Source organism: Oncorhynchus clarkii, chromosome 2 (genome assembly GCF_045791955.1).
Source record: "Oncorhynchus clarkii lewisi isolate Uvic-CL-2024 chromosome 2, UVic_Ocla_1.0, whole genome shotgun sequence".
NCBI lineage: Eukaryota > Metazoa > Chordata > Actinopteri > Salmoniformes > Salmonidae > Oncorhynchus > Oncorhynchus clarkii.
The window spans coordinates 3,411,991-3,435,868 of record NC_092148.1 but is presented as its reverse complement, the minus strand read 5'-3'; the positions used below and the strand labels follow the sequence as shown (position 1 = coordinate 3,435,868).

General features: G+C 46.9%; 1 protein-coding gene across 1 annotated transcript in view; it reads right to left on the bottom strand.

Annotated features, from left to right (window-relative positions):
- The window catches only part of LOC139419385 (CDK5 regulatory subunit associated protein 1-like 1), a 748,160-nt gene that overhangs the window by 167,076 nt on the left and 557,206 nt on the right, over window positions 1-23,878 (bottom strand). Inside the window, exons 11-12 of the mRNA XM_071169333.1 lie at window positions 22,305-22,485; window positions 8,281-8,343 (exon numbers count right to left, since the gene is read on the bottom strand). Coding sequence (XP_071025434.1) covers window positions 8,281-8,343; window positions 22,305-22,485 — 244 coding nt within the window. The remainder of the gene's footprint in view (window positions 1-8,280; window positions 8,344-22,304; window positions 22,486-23,878) is intronic.

The following is a 23,878-nucleotide window of genomic DNA, read 5'->3' as shown; positions in this document are numbered from 1 at the left end:
GTATTTCCATTGGGACTCTACTCACATCCTCTGTATGGGAACTAATGATTCACAGTGTATTTCCATTGGGACTCTACTCACATCCTCTGTATGGGACCAAATGATTCACAGTGTATTTCCTTTGTTCCATGAGATGGGACTCTACTCACATCCTCTGTATGGGAACTAATGATTCACAGTGTATTTCCATTGGGACTCTACTCACATCCTCTGTATGGGACCAAATGATTCACAGTGTATTTCATTTGTTCCATGAGATGGGACTCTACTCACATCCTCAGTATGGGAACTAATGATTCACAGTGTATTTCCTTTGTTCCATGAGATGGGACTCTACTCACATCCTCAGTATGGGAACTAATGATTCACAGTATTGTATTTAATTCTAAGTAAGTCACAGCCTATACGTGCAACGTATAGACAGCAATGATTTAATACAACCAAAATGTTGTTTAAATGCTGAGCTCTTTATGTTCCTACCAGACTACTGCGTCGAACTCTCAAATGATTCACAGTGTATTTCCTTTGTTCCATGAGATGGGACTCTACTCACATCCTCTGTATGGGACCAAATGATTCACAGTGTATTTCCATTGGGACTCTACTCACATCCTCAGTATGGGACCAAATGATTCACAGTGTATTTCCATTGGGACTCTACTCACATCCTCAGTATGGGAACTAATGATTCACAGTGTATTTCCATTGGGACTCTACTCACATCCTCTGTATGGGACCAAATGATTCACAGTGTATTTCCATTGTTCCATGAGATGGGACTCTACTCACATCCTCTGTATGGGAACTAATGATTCACAGTGTATTTCCTTTGTTCCATGAGATGGGACTCTACTCACTTCCTCTGTATGGGAACTAATGATTCACAGTGTATTTCCTTTGGGACTCTACTCACATCCTCTGTATGGGACCAAATGATTCACAGTGTACTTCCTTTGGGACTCTACTCACATCCTCTGTATGGGAACTAATGATTCACAGTGTATTTCCATTGGGACTCTACTCACATCCTCTGTATGGGACCAAATGATTCACAGTGTATTTCCTTTGTTCCATGAGATGGGACTCTACTCACATCCTCTGTATGGGAACTAATGATTCACAGTGTATTTCCATTGGGACTCTACTCACATCCTCTGTATGGGACCAAATGATTCACAGTGTATTTCCTTTGTTCCATTAGATGGGACTCTACTCACATCCTCAGTATGGGAACTAATGATTCACAGTGTATTTCCTTTGTTCCATGAGATGGGACTCTACTCACATCCTCAGTATGGGAACTAATGATTCACAGTATTGTATTTAATTCTAAGTAAGTCACAGCCTATACGTGCAACGTATAGACAGCAATGATTTAATACAACCAAAATGTTGTTTAAATGCTGAGCTCTTTATGTTCCTACCAGACTACTGCGTCGAACTCTCAAATGATTCACAGTGTATTTCCTTTGTTCCATGAGATGGGACTCTACTCACATTCTCAGTATGGGACCAAATGATTCACAGTGTATTTCCATTGGGACTCTACTCACATCCTCAGTATGGGACCAAATGATTCACAGTGTATTTCCATTGTTCCATGAGATGGGACTCTACTCACATCCTCTGTATGGGAACTAATGATTCACAGTGTATTTCCTTTGGGACTCTACTCACATCCTCTGTATGGGAACTAATGATTCACAGTGTATTTCCTTTGGGACTCTACTCACATCCTCAGTATGGGACCAAATGATTCACAGTGTATTTCCTTTGTTCCATGAGATGGGACTCTACTCACATCCTCAGTATGGGAACTAATGATTCACAGTGTATTTCCATTGGGACTCTACTCACATCCTCAGTATGGGAACTAATGATTCACAGTGCATTTCCTTTGGGACTCTACTCACATCCTCAGTATGGGACCAAATGATTCACAGTGTATTTCCTTTGTTCCATGAGATGGGACTCTACTCACATCCTCTGTATGGGAACTAATGATTCACAGTGTATTTCCTTTGGGACTCTACTCACATCCTCTGTATGGGACCAAATGATTCACAGTGTACTTCCTTTGGGACTCTACTCACATCCTCTGTATGGGAACTAATGATTCACAGTGTATTTCCTTTGGGACTCTACTCACATCCTCTGTATGGGACCAAATGATTCACAGTGTATTTCATTTGTTCCATGAGATGGGACTCTACTCACATCCTCAGTATGGGAACTAATGATTCACAGTGTATTTCCTTTGTTCCATGAGATGGGACTCTACTCACATCCTCAGTATGGGAACTAATGATTCACAGTATTGTATTTAATTCTAAGTAAGTCACAGCCTATACGTGCAACGTATAGACAGCAATGATTTAATACAACCAAAATGTTGTTTAAATGCTGAGCTCTTTATGTTCCTACCAGACTACTGCGTCGAACTCTCAAATGATTCACAGTGTATTTCCTTTGTTCCATGAGATGGGACTCTACTCACATCCTCTGTATGGGACCAAATGATTCACAGTGTATTTCCATTGGGACTCTACTCACATCCTCAGTATGGGACCAAATGATTCACAGTGTATTTCCATTGGGACTCTACTCACATCCTCAGTATGGGAACTAATGATTCACAGTGTATTTCCATTGGGACTCTACTCACATCCTCTGTATGGGACCAAATGATTCACAGTGTATTTCCATTGTTCCATGAGATGGGACTCTACTCACATCCTCTGTATGGGAACTAATGATTCACAGTGTATTTCCTTTGTTCCATGAGATGGGACTCTACTCACTTCCTCTGTATGGGAACTAATGATTCACAGTGTATTTCCTTTGGGACTCTACTCACATCCTCTGTATGGGACCAAATGATTCACAGTGTACTTCCTTTGGGACTCTACTCACATCCTCTGTATGGGAACTAATGATTCACAGTGTATTTCCATTGGGACTCTACTCACATCCTCTGTATGGGACCAAATGATTCACAGTGTATTTCCTTTGTTCCATGAGATGGGACTCTACTCACATCCTCTGTATGGGAACTAATGATTCACAGTGTATTTCCATTGGGACTCTACTCACATCCTCTGTATGGGACCAAATGATTCACAGTGTATTTCCTTTGTTCCATTAGATGGGACTCTACTCACATCCTCAGTATGGGAACTAATGATTCACAGTGTATTTCCTTTGTTCCATGAGATGGGACTCTACTCACATCCTCAGTATGGGAACTAATGATTCACAGTATTGTATTTAATTCTAAGTAAGTCACAGCCTATACGTGCAACGTATAGACAGCAATGATTTAATACAACCAAAATGTTGTTTAAATGCTGAGCTCTTTATGTTCCTACCAGACTACTGCGTCGAACTCTCAAATGATTCACAGTGTATTTCCTTTGTTCCATGAGATGGGACTCTACTCACATTCTCAGTATGGGACCAAATGATTCACAGTGTATTTCCATTGGGACTCTACTCACATCCTCAGTATGGGACCAAATGATTCACAGTGTATTTCCATTGTTCCATGAGATGGGACTCTACTCACATCCTCTGTATGGGAACTAATGATTCACAGTGTATTTCCTTTGGGACTCTACTCACATCCTCTGTATGGGAACTAATGATTCACAGTGTATTTCCATTGTTCCATGAGATGGGACTCTACTCACATCCTCTGTATGGGAACTAATGATTCACAGTGTATTTCCTTTGTTCCATGAGATGGGACTCTACTCACATCCTCTGTATGGGAACTAATGATTCACAGTGTATTTCCATTGGGACTCTACTCACATCCTCTGTATGGGACCAAATGATTCACAGTGTATTTCCTTTGGGACTCTACTCACATCCTCAGTATGGGACCAAATGATTCACAGTGTATTTCCTTTGTTCCATGAGATGGGACTCTACTCACATCCTCAGTATGGGAACTAATGATTCACAGTGTATTTCCATTGGGACTCTACTCACATCCTCAGTATGGGAACTAATGATTCACAGTGCATTTCCTTTGGGACTCTACTCACATCCTCAGTATGGGACCAAATGATTCACAGTGTATTTCCTTTGTTCCATGAGATGGGACTCTACTCACATCCTCTGTATGGGAACTAATGATTCACAGTGTATTTCCTTTGGGACTCTACTCACATCCTCTGTATGGGACCAAATGATTCACAGTGTACTTCCTTTGGGACTCTACTCACATCCTCTGTATGGGAACTAATGATTCACAGTGTATTTCCATTGGGACTCTACTCACATCCTCAGTATGGGACCAAATGATTCACAGTGTATTTCCTTTGTTCCATGAGATGGGACTCTACTCACATCCTCTGTATGGGAACTAATGATTCACAGTGTATTTCCATTGGGACTCTACTCACATCCTCTGTATGGGACCAAATGATTCACAGTGTATTTCATTTGTTCCATGAGATGGGACTCTACTCACATCCTCAGTATGGGAACTAATGATTCACAGTGTATTTCCTTTGTTCCATGAGATGGGACTCTACTCACATCCTCAGTATGGGAACTAATGATTCACAGTATTGTATTTAATTCTAAGTAAGTCACAGCCTATACGTGCAACGTATAGACAGCAATGATTTAATACAACCAAAATGTTGTTTAAATGCTGAGCTCTTTATGTTCCTACCAGACTACTGCGTCGAACTCTCAAATGATTCACAGTGTATTTCCTTTGTTCCATGAGATGGGACTCTACTCACATCCTCTGTATGGGACCAAATGATTCACAGTGTATTTCCATTGGGACTCTACTCACATCCTCAGTATGGGACCAAATGATTCACAGTGTATTTCCATTGTTCCATGAGATGGGACTCTACTCACATCCTCTGTATGGGAACTAATGATTCACAGTGTATTTCCTTTGGGACTCTACTCACATCCTCTGTATGGGACCAAATGATTCACAGTGTATTTCCTTTGTTCCATGAGATGGGACTCTACTCACATCCTCTGTATGGGAACTAATGATTCACAGTGTATTCCCATTGTTCCATGAGATGGGACTCTACTCACATCCTCTGTATGGGAACTAATGATTCAAGTGTATTTCCTTTGGGACTCTACTCACATCCTCTGTATGGGACCAAATGATTCACAGTGTACTTCCTTTGTTCCATGAGATGGGACTCTACTCACATCCTCTATATGGGAACTAATGATTCACAGTGTATTTCCATTGTTCCATGAGATGGGACTCTACTCACATCCTCAGTATGGGACCAAATGATTCACAGTGTATTTCCTTTGGGACTCTACTCACATCCTCTGTATGGGAACTAATGATTCACAGTGTATTTCCATTGTTCCATGAGATGGGACTCTACTCACATCCTCTGTATGGGAACTAATGATTCACAGTGTATTTCCATTGGGACTCTACTCACATCCTCAGTATGGGAACTAATGATTCACAGTGTATTTCCATTGGGACTCTACTCACATCCTCTGTATGGGAACTAATGATTCACAGTGTATTTCCATTGGGACTCTACTCACATCCTCTGTATGGGAACTAATGATTCACAGTGTATCTCCATTGGGACTCTACTCACATCCTCTGTATGGGAACTAATGATTCACAGTGTATTTCCATTGGGACTCTACTCACATCCTCTGTATGGGAACTAATGATTCACAGTGTATTTCCATTGGGACTCTACTCACATCCTCTGTATGGGAACTAATGATTCACTCTGCACACCGCATACTGGAAACAAGGACACCATAGGAATGGACACTTATATGGATGGACACCATAGGAATGGACACCATAGGGATGGACACCATAGGAATGGACACCATCGGGATGGACACCATAGGGATGGACACCATAGGGATGGACACCATGGGGATGGACACCATAGGGATGGACACCATGGGGATGGACACCATAGGAATGGACACAATAGGGATGGACACTTATAGGAATGGACACCATGGGGATGGACACCATGGGAATGGACACTTATATGGATGGACACTTATAGGGATGGACACCATAGGAATGGACACTTATAGGGATGGACACCATGGGAAATGGACACCTATGGGTGGACACCATAGGGGTGGACACCATGGAAATTGACACTTATATGGATGGACACATATAGGGATGGACACCATAGGAATGGACACTTATAGGGATGGACACCATAGGGATGGACACCATAGGAATGGACACCATAGGGATGGACACTTATAGGGATGGACACCATAGGAATGCACACTTATAGGGATGGACACCATAGGAATGGACACCATAGGGATGGACACCATAGGAATGGACATTTATAGGGATGGACACCATAGGAATGGACACCATCGGGATGGACACCATAGGGATGGACACCATAGGGATGGACACCATAGGGATGTACACCATGGGGATGGACACCATAGGGATGGACACTTATAGGGATGGACACCATAGGGATGGACACCATAGGAATGGACACCATAGGGATGGACACTTATAGGGATGGACACCATAGGAATGCACACTTATAGGGATGGACACCATAGGAATGGACACCATAGGGATGGACACCATAGGAATGGACATTTATAGGGATGGACACCATAGGAATGGACACCATCGGGATGGACACCATAGGGATGGACACCATAGGGATGGACACCATAGGGAGGTACACCATGGGGATGGACACCATAGGGATGGACACCATCGGGATGGACACCATAGGAATGGACACCATCGGGATGGACACCATAGGGATGGACACCATCGGGATGGACACCATAGGGATGGACACCATGGGGATGGACACCATAGGGATGGACACCATGGGGATGGACACCATAGGAATGGACACAATAGGGATGGACACTTATAGGGATGGACACCATGGGAATGGACACCATGGGAATGGACACCATGGGAATGGACACTTATATGGATGGACACTTATAGGGATGGACACCATAGGAATGGACACTTATAGGGATGGACACCATGGGAAATGGACACCTATGGGTGGACACCATAGGGTTGGACACCATGGAAATTGACACTTATATGGATGGACACATATAGGGATGGACACCATAGGAATGGACACTTATAGGGATGGACACCATAGGAATGGACACTTATAGGGATGGACACCATAGGAATGGGCACCATAGGGATGGACACCATAGGAATGCACACTTATAGGGATGGACACCATAGGGATGGACACCATAGGGATGGACACCATGGGGATGGACACCATAGGGATGGACACCATAGGGATGGACACCATGGGGATGGACACCATAGGGATGGACACCATGGGGATGGACACCATAGGAATGGACACAATAGGGATGGACACCATAGGGATGGACACCATAGGGATGGACACTAATAGGGATGGACACCATAGTAATGGACACAATATGAATGGACACCATAGGAATGGACACCATAGGAATGGACACTTATAGGGATGGACACCATAGGCATGGACACCATGGGGATGGACACCATAGGGATGGACACCATAGGAATGGACACTTATAGGGATGGACACTTATAGGGATGGACACTTATAGGGATGGACACAATGGGAATTGACACCATGGGGATGGATACCATAGGGATGGACACCATAGGGATGGACACCATAGGGATGGACACCATAGGGATGGACACCATGGGGATGGACACCATAAGAATGGACACCATTGGGATGGACACTCATAGGGATGGACACCATAAGAATGGACACCATAAGAATGGACACTCATAGGGATGGACACTCATAGGAATGGACACTCATAGGGATGGACACCATAAGAATGGACACCGTGGGAATGGACACCGTGGGAATGGACACCGTGGGAATGGACACCATACGAATGGACACCATACGAATGGACACTATAGGAATGGACACCATAGGGATGGACACTTATAGGGATGGACACTTATAGGAATGGACACCATAGGGATGGACACCATAGGGATGGACACTTATAGGGATGGACACTCATAGGGATGGACACCATAGGAATGGACACCATAGGAATGGACACCATAGAGATGGACACCATAGGGATGGACACCATCAAACAACCAGAAAATCCCCCTCTCAGGCTTTGAGGAAGGAGAAAGGCGAGAGTTGGCATGTACCATGAACATCTGAAAAACTCCCGCCTGCACAATCCCTCAGAAAGGTGAATGAAATGAAGGGATTGAAATGAATGATGTCTTACCTTGTGGTGGTAGGGGTTATAGGAGTGGAACAGGGTCGACAGCTCTTTGGTCCGTTGTTTTTTCTGTGGAGAGAGAAGTAAAGATACATTTACATTGATATTTTAAGTACAATGTTATTTTCAGACAGAAAGAGAAGTCACAGTAGTCAAGCTGAATGGATTAGAAATATGACATATTATCAGCCCACAAGATTAAGAGACAAATCTACCCCGTTTATTCCCATATTAACTGCATAATAACTCCATATGTCCTTATTCCTATAATAACTCCATATGTCCTTGTCCTTATTCCTATAATAACTCCATATGTCCTCGTCCTTATTCCCATAATAACTCCATATGTCCTCATCCTTATTCCCATAATAACGCCATATGTCCTCGTCCTTATTCCCATAATAACTCCATATATCCTCGTCCTTATTCCCATAATAACTCCATATGTCCTTATTCCTATAATAACTCCATATGTCCTTATTCCCATAATAACTCCATATGTCCTCGTCCTTATTCCCATAATAACTCCATATATCCTCGTCCTTATTCCCATAATAACTCCATATGTCCTTATTCCTATAATAACTCCATATGTCCTTATTCCCATAATAACTCCATATGTCCTCGTCCTTATTCCCATAATAACTCCATATGTCCTCGTCCTTATTCCCATAATATTCTACCGGATTGATATACGACTTGGCTATTATTTGCCTACAAGATTTTTAAAAAAGGAGTCTCAATCTACCCATTTTCATTGTCGCCCTAAAGCCTTGCATAAATCCTGATACATCCTTAATTTGTAATGAAATAACGTAATGCAAACGCGGAGATATGAGTTTAATACAGGACGACACTTCATGTCATCAGCATGACTTCTAGAGAAGAGAAGCAGAGTAAAGTGGTCTAGGTTTGGTAATGAGGGGGACTGATTAGCCCGTTCTGTTTCTCAACCCAGGGACACAGCGACAGCATTACGGGACAACTTCACAATCCTCAGGCAACATCATCGGCTGCATATATAACACATTAATGTGGACCTTTACCATGAGAGATGGAGAGAGAGAGAGATGGAGAGAGAGATGGAGAGATGGGGAGATGGAGAGAGAGAGATGGAGAGAGATGGAGAGAGAGATGGGGAAAGAGAGATGGGGAGATGGGGAGATGGAGAGAGAGATGGAGAGAGAGAGATGGGGAGAGAGAGATGGGGAGAGAGAGATGGGGAGAGAGAGAGGGGGAGAGAGAGAGGGGGAGAGAGAGAGGGGGAGAGAGAGAGATGGAGAGATGGAGAGAGAGAGGGGGAGAGAGAGAGATGGAGAGATGGGGAGAGAGAGAGATGGAGAGATGGAGAGAGAGAGATTGAGAGAGAGAGAGATGGAGAGATGGGGAGAGAGAGAGATGGGGAGAGAGAGAGATTGAGAGAGAGAGATGGAGAGATGGGGAGAGAGAGAGATGGAGATGAAGAGATGGAGAGAGAGAGAGATTAGAATCTGGCTCAAACGTTCCAATCAGTTATAGAACCAATTGTTCTATATGGCAGTGAAGTCTGCTCTAATAATGAATTTACCAAATGGGACAAACATCCAATTGAAATACTGCAGGCAGAGATTTGCAAGACTGTATAGGAAGTGCAAAGAAAACCTCCAAATAACGCATGTAGAGCAGAATATGGCCAAAACCCCCTTCTCATTCAGATAGAAATAAAGAGCCATCCAATTTTACAACCATCTAAAAACAAGTGATTCCAAAACACTACGTCACACATCTCTGCAATGTCAAGAGATTAAACAATAGAAGAGTCCCCTCAACCAGCTGGTTCGGAGGCTCAGTTCACCAAACCAAACCAACCCCATAGAGCCTAAGGACAGCAGTCAGCCAGCTGGTTCTGAGGCTCAGTTCACCCAACCTGGGATAGAGAGGTCTCAGCTCACCCAACCTGGAATAGAGAGGTCTCAGCTCACTCAACCTGGGATAGAGAGGTCTCAGCTCACTCAACCTCTCTCCACTCAAAATAGAACCTGTCTCGGGTCTTCCCTCCACCTTTCCATCTCTCTACCCTCTCCACCCTCCCCATCTCCCTCCACCCTCCCCATCTCCCTCCACCCTCCCCATCTCCCTCCACCCTCCCCATCTCCCTCCACCCTCTCAATCTCTCTCCACCCTCCCCATCTCCCTCCACCCTCCCCATCTCCCTCCACCCTCTCAATCTCTCTCCACCCTCCCCATCTCTCTCCACCCTCACTCGTTACCCTTACATCACTACCCTGCATATCCTCTCCTCTCCTCTCTCCTCATCATTTTGCTGTGGAGGAGAGGAGAGAGTAGATGAGATGAGAGAGGGGAGAGGAGAAAGGAGAGAGGAAAAAGGAGAGAGGAGCACCTGAGGTTATTATTCCTTAACACCACCAATGAGATCCCTGCAGTATTCACTCTATAACCCCCCCCCCCCCCCCCCCCCCCCCACACACACACACACACATATAATTGTGTAGATCCTATTCCAATGGTGAAGTATGCCTTCTGGCCCTTCTGATTTGGGAGAGAGGGAGACGAGAGTTGGAGGAGGAGGAGGAGGAGGAGGAGGAGGAGAGAGAGGCTGGAGGAAGGTTGCCGGGCTCGGGTAGAGGAAGATAACCAGCTACCTTATAAAGAATCTCTTTACTTTCCACCCTGAAATCACATCTTCATTCTGGGTTGAAAAGGAGCAGGAATTTGATCAAACACCATGAACCCGAAGCTGACCTTGTATCCCAAATGGCATCCCATTTCCCTATGTAGTGCACTACCCTTACGGACCCTGGTCGAAAGTAACACACTAGAAAGGGAAAAGGGAGCCCTTTTGGATACAGCCTCACTATTTCAGCCTATTAGGAGCTGAGGCCTGGGCTGAGATTGCTGCTGCTCCTGTTACAGCCCAAAGCAGTCAGTCTCTCTCCTCTCCCGGACCCTTCCGGACCCTTCCGGAGTCAGGGACGACAGAAAATAATCTTGATGAGCCAAATAATAAACCACTTATCTTTATTTGAAACCAGGGGGGAGGACATGGAGGGAGGTAGGGGAGGACATGGAGGGACGTAGGGGAGGACATGGAGGGGAGGACATGGAGGGATGTAGGGGAGGACATGGAGGGATGTAGGGGAGGACATGGAAGGGAGGACATGGAGGGACGTAGGGGAGGACATGGAGGGAGGTAGGGGAGGACATGGAGGGAGGTAGGGGAGGACATGGAGGGGAGGACATGGAGGGACGTAGGGGAGGACATGGAGGGGAGGACATGGAGGGGAGGACATGGAGGGAGGTAGGGGAGGACATGGAGGGAGGTAGGGGAGGACATGGAGGGGAGGACATGGAGGGAGGTAGGGGAGGACATGGAGGGGAGGACATGGAGGGGAGGACATGGAGGGAGGTAGGGGAGGACATGGAGGGGAGGACATGGAGGGGAGGACATGGAGGGAGGTAGGGGAGGACATGGAGGGGAGGACATGGAGGTACGTAGGGGAGGACATGGAGGGAGGTAGGGGAGGACATGGAGGGGAGGACATGGAGGGAGGTAGGGGAGGACATGGAGGGAGGTAGGGGAGGACATGGAGGGGAGGACATGGAGGGAGGTAGGGGAGGACATGGAGGGGAGGACATGTAGGGGAGGACATGGAGGGAGGTAGGGGAGGACATGGAGGGGAGGACATGGAGGTACGTAGGGGAGGACATGGAGGGGAGGACATGGAGGGACACTGGAGGTCCAACAGAGTTTGGATCGTCCTCTAATAAGGCCTGGACCCGAGGCAGTGAGGTGTTCATCAGAAACAAACACGGATGTGAATCTCTCAGCTCAAATGCCTTCAGCAGTTCTACGCGAACAGACAAACGGACAGACAGCTGCTCATTGGGAGACATGCTGTCTGTCCACCAAAGAGACGTGGAGAGGAACATGTCCATCCATCTGCTTGAACCAGTCAGATCTCAGACTTTTAAACGACTTGGACAACTACGACACACATTTCTACTTCCTTGACACCAAAGAGCAGCAACACGTCAACAGGCTAAATCTAAATCAATCAAACATATCGACGTCCTGAATAAAAAGCTGCCGTGGAACGAGTCACCAGAACGCGTCAATAAAACGTCCTCACCACCTTCAAATTAGGTCACTGATGTCTTACTGAGAAGACAACTGGACTGAGGGACGCAGGACATCCAGGCCTGTAATTTACATCATAGGTACACTTCAACTATGACAGACAAAATGAGAAAAAAAAATCACATTGTATTATTTTTTATGAATTTATTTGCAAATTATGGTGGAAAATAAGTATTTAGGGTGGGGTTAAATCCTGCCTGGTTGGCCCTGTCCGGGGGTATAGTTGGACGGGCCACAGTGTCTCCCGACCCCTCCTGTCTCAGCTTCCGGTAATTATGCTGCAATACTTTGTGTGTCGGGGGGGCTAGGGTCAGTCTGTTATATCTGGAGTATTTCTGTTGTCCTGTGTGAATTTAAGTATGCTCCCTCCTACTTCTCGCTCTCTTTCTCTTCTCTCAGAGCCCTAGGATCATGCCGTAGGACTATCTGGCCTGATGACTCCTTGCTGTCCCCAGTCCACCTGGTCGTGCTGCTGCTCCAGTTTCAACTGTTCTGCCTGCGGCTATGGAACCCTGACCTGTTCACCGGACGTGCTACCTGTCCCAGACCTTCTGTTTTCAACTCTCTCTACCGCACCTGTCGTCTCTAACTGTGAATGATTGGCTATGAAAAGCTAACTGATATTTACTCCTGAGATGCTGACCTGCTGCACCCTCTACAACCACTGTGATTATTATTATTTGACCCTGCTGGTCATCTATGAACGTTTGAACATCTTGGTCATGTACTGTTGTAATCTCTCACCAGGCACAGCCAGAAGAGGACTGGCCACCCCTCAGAGCCTGGTTCCGCTCTAGGTTTCTTCCTAGGTTTTGGCCTTTCTAGGGAGTTTTTCCTAGCCACCGTGCTTCTACATCTGCAATGCTTGCTGTTTGGGGTTTTAAGCTGGGATTCTGTACAGCACTTTGAGATATCAGCTGATGTAAAAGGGCTTTATAAATACATTTTATTGATTGAATTTGATGTTCATACTGGTCCCCTATGGGAAACGAACCCACAACCCTGGTGTTGCAAGCGCCATGCTCTACCAACTGAGCCACATGGGACAATTTCCTACACTGAGCTCTGACCACCTGACTCGGGCCCTGGAGCGCTGACAGCCTGACTCGGGCCCTGGAGCTCTAACAGCCTGACTCGGGCCCTGGAGCTCTGACCGCCTGACTCGGGCCCTGGAGCTCTGACAGCCTGACTCGGGCCCTGGAGCTCTAACCGCCTGACTCGGGCCCTGGAGCACTGACCGACTGACTCGGGCCCTGGAGCTCTGACCGCCTGACTCGGCCCTGGAGCTCTAACCGCCTGACTCGGGCCCTGGAGCTCTGACCACCTGACTCGGCCCTGGAGCTCTGACAGCCTGACTCGGGCCCTGGAGCTCTGACCGCCTGACTCGGGCCCTGGAGCTCTGACCGCCTGACTCGGGCCCTGGAGCTCTGACCACCTGACTCGGGCCCTGGAGCTCTGACCACCTGACTCGGCCCTGGAGCTCTGACAGCCTGACTCGGGCCCTGGAGCTCTGACCGCCTGACTCGGGCCCTGGAGCTCTGACAGCCTGACTCGGGCCCTGGAGCTCTGACAGCCTGACTCGGGCCCTGGAGCTCTGACCGCCTGACTCGGGCCCTGGAGCTCTGACCGCCTGACTCGGGCCCTGGAGCTCTGACAGCCTGACTCGGGCCCTGGAGCTCTGACAGCCTGACTCGGCCCTGGAGCTCTGAGCACCTTGGTTCTATAAGACAGCAGTGGAAGGGGAATGTGTGTATTGAAAGGCCTGTGTCTAACCATTGACAGGGTTTTACGAGGTGAAGGTAAGTGCTTTTGAGGTACATACTGTGAAACATGGGCTATGGCGTTTTCCTGACGGTAACAATGAGGCAGGAATGTGGAAGGATCTCCAATCAGTTCGGAGAGGTATGGACAGAGGAATGCTGTAGTTTAAGACTTAGCCTTGTCCTTCGAAACATCCCATTCTGTCCTACCACTGCCGTCAGCCACAGCTTGCTCTTTGTGTTCACGGGGGAACGTAAAGATAGATCCTATCCTATTCTGTGTACGCTGAATGCTTTTGCTTATAAGTTACCTGGCTTTGTGTTGACGGGGGAGAGTAAGTTAGAGTTTATTCTATTCTGTGGGCCACATGTTCATAGTAGTAACTTCACTACGAGCACATACTTATAGTGAAGTTACTACATCCCCAGTTACTACATCCCCATCCCTACTATGGGTTTGGGGACCCATAGCCCCGGTGTCAAATGCTTTCCCCTACCTCACCCAGAGAGATAGATGGAAGGGTTAGGGAATGTCTCTATGTGCTGCTGGTGATGACAACTTCATGGCCCTATAATAGACCTACCCCAGCAGACCAAGACATACTACTGAGACCTACCCTAGCAGACCAAGACAGAGACCTACCCCAGCAGACCAAGACAGAGACCTACCCCAGCAGACCAAGACATACTACTGAGACCTACTCTAGCAGACCAAGACAGAGACCTACCCCAGCAGACCAAGACAGACTACTGAGACCTACCCTAGCAGACCAAGACAGAGACCTACCCTAGCAGACCAAGACATAAACCTACCCTAGCAGACAAAGACAGAGACCTACCCTAGCAGACCAAGACAGAATACTGAGACCTACCCTAGGAGACCAAGACAGAGACCTACCCTAGCAGACCAAGACAGAGACCTACCCTAGCAGACCAAGACAGAATACTGAGACCTACCCTAGGAGACCAAGACAGAGACCTACCCTAGCAGACCAAGACAAAATACTGAGACCTACCCTTGAAGACCAATACAGAGACCTACCCCAGCAGACCAAGACAAAATACTGAGACCTACCCTTGAAGACCAAGACAGAGACCTACCCTAGCAGACCAAGACAGAGACCTACCCCAGCATACCAAGACATACTACTGAGACCTACCCTAGCAGACCAAGACAGAGACCTACCCTAGCAGACCAAGACAGAGACCTACCCTAGCAGACCAAGACAGAAACCTACCCTAGCAGACCAAGACAGAGACCTACCCTAGCAGACCAAGACAGAATACTGAGACCTACCCTAGGAGACCAAGACAGAGACCTACCCTAGCAGACCAAGACAGACTACTGAGACCTACCCTAGCAGACCAAGACAGAGACCTACCCCAGCAGACCAAGACAAACTACTGAGACCTACCCTAGCAGACCAAGACAGAGACCTTCCCTAGCAGACCAAGACAGAGACCTACCCTAGCAGACCAAGACAGAATACTGAGACCTACCCTAGCAGACCAAGACAGAATACTGAGACCTACCCTAGCAGACCAAGACAGACTACTGAGACCTACCCTAGCAGACCAAGACAGACTACTGAGACCTACCCCAGCAGACCAAGACAGAGACCTACCCCAGCAGACCAAGACAGATACCTACCCCAGCAGACCAAGACAGACTACTGAGACCTACCCTAGCAGACCAAGACAGAGACCTACCCTAGCAGACCAAGACAGACTACTGAGACCTACCCCAGCAGACCAAGACAGAGACCTACCCCAGCAGACCAAGACAGATACCTACCCCAGCAGACCAAGACAGACTACTGAGACCTACCCTAGCAGACCAAGACAGAGACCTACCCTAGCAGACCAAGACAGAGACCTACCCTAGCAGACCAAGACAGAGACCTACCCTAGCAGACCAAGACAGAGACCTACCCTAGCAGACCAAGACAGAATACTGAGACCTACCCTAGCAGACCAAGACAGAGACCTACCCCAGCAGACCAAGACAGAGACCTACCCCAGCAGACCAAGACAAACTACTGAGACCTACCCTAGCAGACCAAGACAGAGACCTACCCTAGCAGACCAAGACAGAGACCTACCCTAGCAGACCAAGACAGACTACTGAGACCTACCCTAGCAGACCAAGACAGAGACCTACCCTAGCAGACCAAGACAGAGACCTACCCTAGCAGACCAAGACAGAATACTGAGACCTACCCTAGCAGACCAAGACAGAGACCTACTCTAGCAGACCAAGACAGAGACCTACCCTAGCAGACCAAGACAGAATACTGAGACCTACCCTAGCAGACCAAGACAGAGACCTACCCCAGCAGACCAAGACAGAAACCTAACCCTGAACTAGCTGACCTGATTGACCAATCAGGGGATTGATGATTAGTAACCCTGAACTAGCTGACCTGATTCACCAATCAGGAGGCTTGATGATTAGTAGACCAGTAGAATCAGGTGTGTCAGTTCTAGAACAGACTGCGTGGAACGGCTGGGGGTCTCCGAGGAGAGGCTGGAAAACCAGATGGTCTATAAACTAATGATGTTTGATCCACAAAAATAACACGAGTACTTCTCAGTGGTGAGGAAGACGTAGCAAGATGATTCTCATATTTTACAAACTGTGTAATGCCAATACAGTTAAACTCAAAGGTATTATTGACCATGGGAAGAAACAGCGTGCAGGAAGGAAAAGGCAGAACTGTTGTTGTTGCAATGCCTTGTAGGAAACTGAAGGTGTTTCTAGGGAGAGAGAGAGAGAGAAAGAGAGAGAGAGAAAGAGAGAGGGTGAGAGATTGAGTGAGAAAGAGAGACATAGACAGAGAGAGAGGGTGAGAGATTGAGAGTGAGAAAGAGAGAGAGAGAGGGTGAGAGATTGAGAGAGAAAGAGAGACAGAGACAACAACAGAGAGAGAGAGAGAGAGGGTGAGAGATTGAGAGAGAGAAAGAGAGAGAGAGCGAGAGACACAGACAGAGAGATTGAGAAATAGTGAGAAAGAGAGAGATTCAGAGCACATTCCTCTTTGTAGGGGTCCTGTCTGAAGTCTCCTATGGCTGACTGACACACCTGGTGCCGTAGTCTGTAGTCTCTCTCTCCTCCCCACAGCAGCATCAGTCAGCTCAGCCAGACAGCAGTGTCAACTCTACCTACCGCTGGGCCACACATAAATAACATCCTCCAGATGGCCAGAGAAAACAGCCCATCCCTACCCAGCCCCATCCCTACCCAGCCCCATCCCTACCCAACCCAGCCCCATCCCTACCCAGCCCCCCAGCCCCATCCCTACCGAGCCCAGCCCCATCCCTACCCAGCCCAAACACTACCCAGCCCAGCGACATCCCTACCCAGCCCCATCCCTACCCAGCCCCATCCCTACCCAGCCCCATCCCTACCCAGCCCAGCCCTACCCAGCTCCCTCCCTACCCAGCCCCATCCCTACCCAGCCCCATCCCTACCCAGCCCCATCCCTACCCAGCCCCATCCCTACCCAGCTCCCTCCCTACCCAGCCCCATCCCTACTCAGCTCTATCCAGCCCAGATTGGCTCCATCCGTTTGCCAAGGCTTATATTGGTGAACGGATGGAGGGGGAAGGAAGAGGGATGGAGGGCTGCTTTGGTTAGCTCTTCACCTCCTGTCCAGCCGGACACCGCTGGGCGCCGAGGCCCCATGCCTTCACACAGTGATGAATGGTTAGGAGCATCTAATGGATGGCTTCCACCTTCCTCCACCGCTGCCTCTTCGGGAAGAGCTGAGGAGGTCTTGCAGGCAGGTCAGGCATGCGGGAGGGACAGGGAAGTCATTTTAAAGACCCCGATGTGACTAAGGTTTAGTGTCGTGTCGGAGGGCGGCCATGTTGTTTCAGCCATAGGAAATGAGCCAGGCTTTAAGCAGTTAAACGACGGATTGAGACTCACCCACCAGTAAAGGTGGTAAATTGCAGCCCAGCCTGTGTCTGTTTATTGATAATAATAGCTACAACCATAGTGGTGTGGGGATTGAAGTCATAGTCTCAGGAGTTTTAGAGCTCCTGAATGCACATCATCTCTAGTAGGATATGAACTAGTCCAGGTTAAACCACATGTGATCTAGTCCTGGTTAAACCACATGTGATCTAGTCCTGGTTAAACCACATGTGATCTAGTCCTGGTTAAACCACATGTGATCTAGTCCTGGTTAAACCACATGTGATCTAGTCCTGGTTAAACCACATGTGATCTAGTCCTGGTTAAACCACATGTGATCTAGTCCTGGTTAAACCACATGTGATCTAGTCCTGGTTAAACCACATGTGATCTAGTCCTGGTTAAACCACATGTGATCTAGTCCTGGTTAAACCACATGTGATCTAGTCCTGGTTAAACCACATGTGATCTAGTCCTGGTTAAACCACATGTGATCTAGTCCTGGTTAAACCACATGTGATCTAGTCCTGGTTAAACCACATGTGATCTAGTCCTGGTTAAAGTCCTGTTTAAACCTTGTGGTCTTCAGTAATGGTTTGGTACACTTCACTGGAGTGTATTGAGCATAGAAAGAATCCATAGAGCTGGCCACCCCATTCAAATAGACAGGATTAGAGGTTCCAACCCCATTCAAATAGACAGGATTAGAGGTTCCAAACACATTCAAATTGACGGGATTTGAGATTCCAAACCCATTCAAATTGACAGGTTCAGGGGTTCCAAACCCATTCAAATAGACAGCTTTAGAGGTTACAAACCCATTCAAATTGACAGGATTAGAGGTTCCAAACCCATTAAAATTGACAGGATTAGAGGTTCCAAACACATTCAAATTGACGGGATTTGAGATTCCAAACCCATTCAAATTGACAGGATTAGAGAGGTTCCAAACCCATTCAAATTGACAGGATTAGAAGTTCCAAACCCATTCAAATTGACAGGATTAGAAGTTCCAAACCCATTCAAATTGACAGGATTAGAAGTTCCAAACCCATTCAAATTGACAGGATTAGAAGTTCCAAACCCATTCAAATTGACAGGATTAGAGGTTCCAAACCCATTCAAATTGACAGGGTTAGAGGTTCCAAACCAATTATATGGATTATATTTCTAGGGTATTGATCCTGCCACAGTTTCAAACAATGATAGCAAAATGTTGAACATAATTACTTGTTATCTGTCTCACTGACCTAATCATTACTATTGAACAGAACGTTACCTAATCATTACTATTGAACATTACCTAATCATTACTATTGAACAGGAAGTTACCTAATCATTACTATTGAACAGGAAGTGGAAACCTCAAGACGTTTTCATTGTCAATAATGAATGACGGAAATAAAACACAAATAAATAAAGAGCCAAGATCCTATTTTCTCCTGATGGATTTAAAGATGTTCAACAGACAACAACAACAACATGCTGTAATTGAAGACATGTAAAAAATACGAGATACGAGAAAATGTCTTTGTTGAAATGAACCGGCAGTCTGACTGACTTAGTACGACAGCTGAATTACCCCATGCTGGTAGAAATCAGTCTGAGAGAAACGCCTGGCTCAGTTCACAAACAGATCTGTATGAATTACCATTAATGCTGAGAGAGAGAGATTTCTCACACACACACACACACACCCGCATCCGCACACACACACACACACAGACAGACAGACACAGACACAGACACAGACACACACACACACACAGACACACACACACACACACACACAGGGATATATTAAGAGAGAGGAGAGAGCTCAACTCCAGTGTCTTTGATTGTGTTAATCCAGTGTGGTATAAAACACTCCAGGATATATAATATTTCTTGACATAATTGGAGCAGGTTTTTATGTTCAGATGACGAGAGGGGGGACATTTTATTCCGGTTTTTACTCCTTGATAAGAGACACAAATTACAAAAATATTTTTTTTTATAATTCAGAATCAGACATACTAAAAAAACACATGTAAAAACATCTTAGGTCTGACAGCTGGGTGAATCCAGCCCATCGTCATCGAAAACATCCAGGCAACAACACAGCCTAATACCTCGTGTCAATATAGTACTTAGGATAATACTGGTGGCTGCATTTAGTCTGGTTGAGTCTGGTTTAGTCTGAGTTTAGTCTGAGTTTAGTCTGAGTTTAGTCTGAGTTTAGTCTGAGTTTAGTCTGGTTTAGTCTGGTTTAGTCTAGTTTAGTCTAGTTTAGTCTGGTTTAGTCTGATCAGGGCCCATAGGGTAGTGCACTATACTAGGGCATAATAGGGACATTTGGGACTCATCCACTGGTGTTGAGTGAGGCCTGATGTGTAGGCCTTGATCCAGACGGGGGCCTTCACACGTCTGCCAGTGTCCCAGTGTGTGTTTTTAAACATGGACCACAATGCAGTCGGACTGCACCGAATCACACATCTCTCTTACACCCTGAATCACTACGTCCTAAAATGAGTGATTCTGTGCCTGGTCTTTTCTCTAACTGACACCCCCCCCAAAAACATACCGCTTCCCTGTTAGAACCCTGTTTCACTCAGCCCTGCTCATCTCATACTACAGTACTGAAACTCTACTGCCTCAACACTCTGGTCCATGTTAAACTCTACTGCCTCAACACTCTGGTCCATGTTAAACTCTACTGCCTCAACACTCTGGTCCATGTTAAACTCTACTGCCTCAACACTCTGGTCCATGTTAAACTCTACTGCCTCAACACTCTGGTCCATGTTAAACTCTACTGCCTCAACACTCTGGTCCATGTTAAACTCTACTGCCTCAACACTCTGGTCCATGTTAAACTCTACTGCCTCAACACTCTGGTCCACGTTAAACTCTACTGCCTCAACACTCTGGTCCATGTTAAACTCTACTGCCTCAACACTCTGGTCCATGTTAAACTCTACTGCCTCCACACTCTGGTCCATGTTAAACTCTACTGCCTCCAAACACTCTGGTCCATGTTAAACTCTACTGCCTCAACACTCTGGTCCACGTTAAACTCTACTGCCTCCACACTCTGGTCCATGTTAAACTCTACTGCCTCAACACTCTGGTCCATGTTAAACTCTACTGCCTCAACACTCTGGTCCATGTTAAACTCTACTGCCTCAACACTCTGGTCCACGTTAAACTCTACTGCCTCCACACTCTGGTCCATGTTAAACTCTACTGCCTCAACACTCTGGTCCACGTTAAACTCTACTGCCTCCAAACACTCTGGTCCATGTTAAACTCTACTGCCTCAACACTCTGGTCCATGTTAAACTCTACTGCCTCAACACTCTGGTCCATGTTAAACTCTACTGCCTCAACACTCTGGTCCACGTTAAACTCTACTGCCTCCACACTCTGGTTCATGTTAAACTCTACTGCCTCAACACTCTGGTCCACGTTAAACTCTACTGCCTCCACACTCTGGTCCATGTTAAACTCTACTGCCTCAACACTCTGGTCCATGTTAAACTCTACTGCCTCCAAACACTCTGGTCCATGTTAAACTCTACTGCCTCAACACTCTGGTCCATGTTAAACTCTACTGCCTCCAAACACTCTGGTCCATGTTAAACTCTACTGCCTCAACACTCTGGTCCATGTTAAACTCTACTGCCTCAACACTCTGGTCCATGTTAAACTCTACTGCCTCCACACTCTGGTCCATGTTAAACTCTACTGCCTCCAAACACTCTGGTCCATGTTAAACTCTACTGCCTCCAAACACTCTGGTCCACGTTAAACTCTACTGCCTCCACACTCTGGTCCATGTTAAACTCTACTGCCTCCACACTCTGGTCCATGTTAAACTCTACTGCCTCCAAACACTCTGGTCCATGTTAAACTCTACTGCCTCAACACTCTGGTCCATGTTAAACTCTACTGCCTCAACACTCTGGTCCATGTTAAACTCTACTGCCTCCACACTCTGGTCCATGTTAAACTCTACTGCCTCCAAACACTCTGGTCCATGTTAAACTCTACTGCCTCAACACTCTGGTCCATGTTAAACTCTACTGCCTCCAAACAAGAAGAAGAATCACACTCTGGTACAACATGTGATCAAATGTAAACAGGTGTGATCAAACAGGTGTGATGTGGTACAACATGTGGTGTGATCATACACACTGGAAATCAACTTAATAAATCAGGGATTGTGACTGACCACTTGGGCGGGGACCTGGTTCATCTTGGCGGCGGGGGTGCCAGGCCGGGGGTAGAACTGGTTGATGAAGAGGCTGGGGAAGCGATACTCCTTCACCAGGTCACATGTCTCCTGGAAGTCAGCATCCGTCTCCCCTGGGAAACCACAGATGATGTCCGTTGCGATGGTGATACCAGGAACCCTGAGAGAGAGGAAAGGAAGAGAGAGGAGAGGAAGAGGAGAGGAAGAGAGAGGAGAGGGAGGGAGGAAGAGAGGAGAGGAATAGAGAGAGGAGAGGAATAGCGAGAGGAGAGGAAGAGAGAGGAGAGGAAGAGAGAGAGGAGAGGAAGAGAGAGGAGAGGAAGAGAGGAGAGGGAGAGAGAGGAGAGGAAGAGAGGGAAGAGAGGAAGAGAGGGAAGAGTGGAAGAGGGAGGAGAGGAAGAGAGGGAGGAGAGGAAGAGAGAGGAGAGGAAGAGAGAGGAGAGGAAGAGAGAGGAGAGGAAGAGAGAGGAGAGGAAGAGAGAGAGGAGAGGAAGAGAGAGGAGAGGAAGAGAGAGGGGAGAGGAAGAGAGAGTAGAGGAAGAGAGGGAAGGAGGAAGAGAGATAAAAGGTTATTTACCTAATCAATATCTGAATGAAAGCACAATAAAACACCTCCAATTGAACCCGGATCATTCAAATTCACAGCTTACAAATCGCAATATGGAATCAGGGAAAGATGAACCAGAACCTAAAGACATATTAGAACAACGTGTCAAGGAAACGTAAATGTAACTAACTACAGTGTGTGTGACGCAAGTGTGTTGAAAATCAACATTGGCCTGTGATGTCTGTCCACTGTTGCTATGCGGATCTTCTCTGTGGGATAATTCCTGCAACAGGACCCTTATTAGCAGCCTTCAATGACAATTGATTATTGTCCGGGTCCGTGATGGAATGAGAACCTCTGCAGAGGACTGGTTCATTGATCCTGGCTTGTATATATTCTGCTTTTATTGATCTCTGATTCACAGGTACAAACCAACTTCAAGGCTACCTCACGCTGAAGACGGTGGAGCCACCACAACAGAACAGAGAGAGGTGGAATAGTGGAGCTGCCACAACAGAACAGAGAGAGGTGGAATAGTGGAGCCGCAACAACAGAACAGAGAGAGGTGGAATAGTGGAGCTGCCACAACAGAACAGAGAGAGGTGGAATAGTGGAGCTGCCACAACAGAACAGAGAGAGGTGGAATAGTGGAGCTGCCACAACAGAACAGAGAGAGGTGGAATAGTGGAACCACCACAACAGAACAGAGAGAGGTGGAATAGTGGAACCACCACAACAGAACAGAGACAGGTGGAATAGTCAAGCCGCCACAACAGAACAGAGAGAGGTGGAATAGTGGAGCCGCCACAACAGAACAGAGAGAGGTGGAATAGTGGAGCCGCCACAACAGAACAGAGAGAGGTGGAATAGTGGAGCCACCACAACAGAACAGAGAGAGGTGGAATAGTGGAGCCCCCACAACAGAACAGAGAGAGGTGGGATAGTGGAGCCGCAACAACAGTAGAGAGAGAGGTGGAATAGTCAAGCCGCCACAACAGAACAGAGA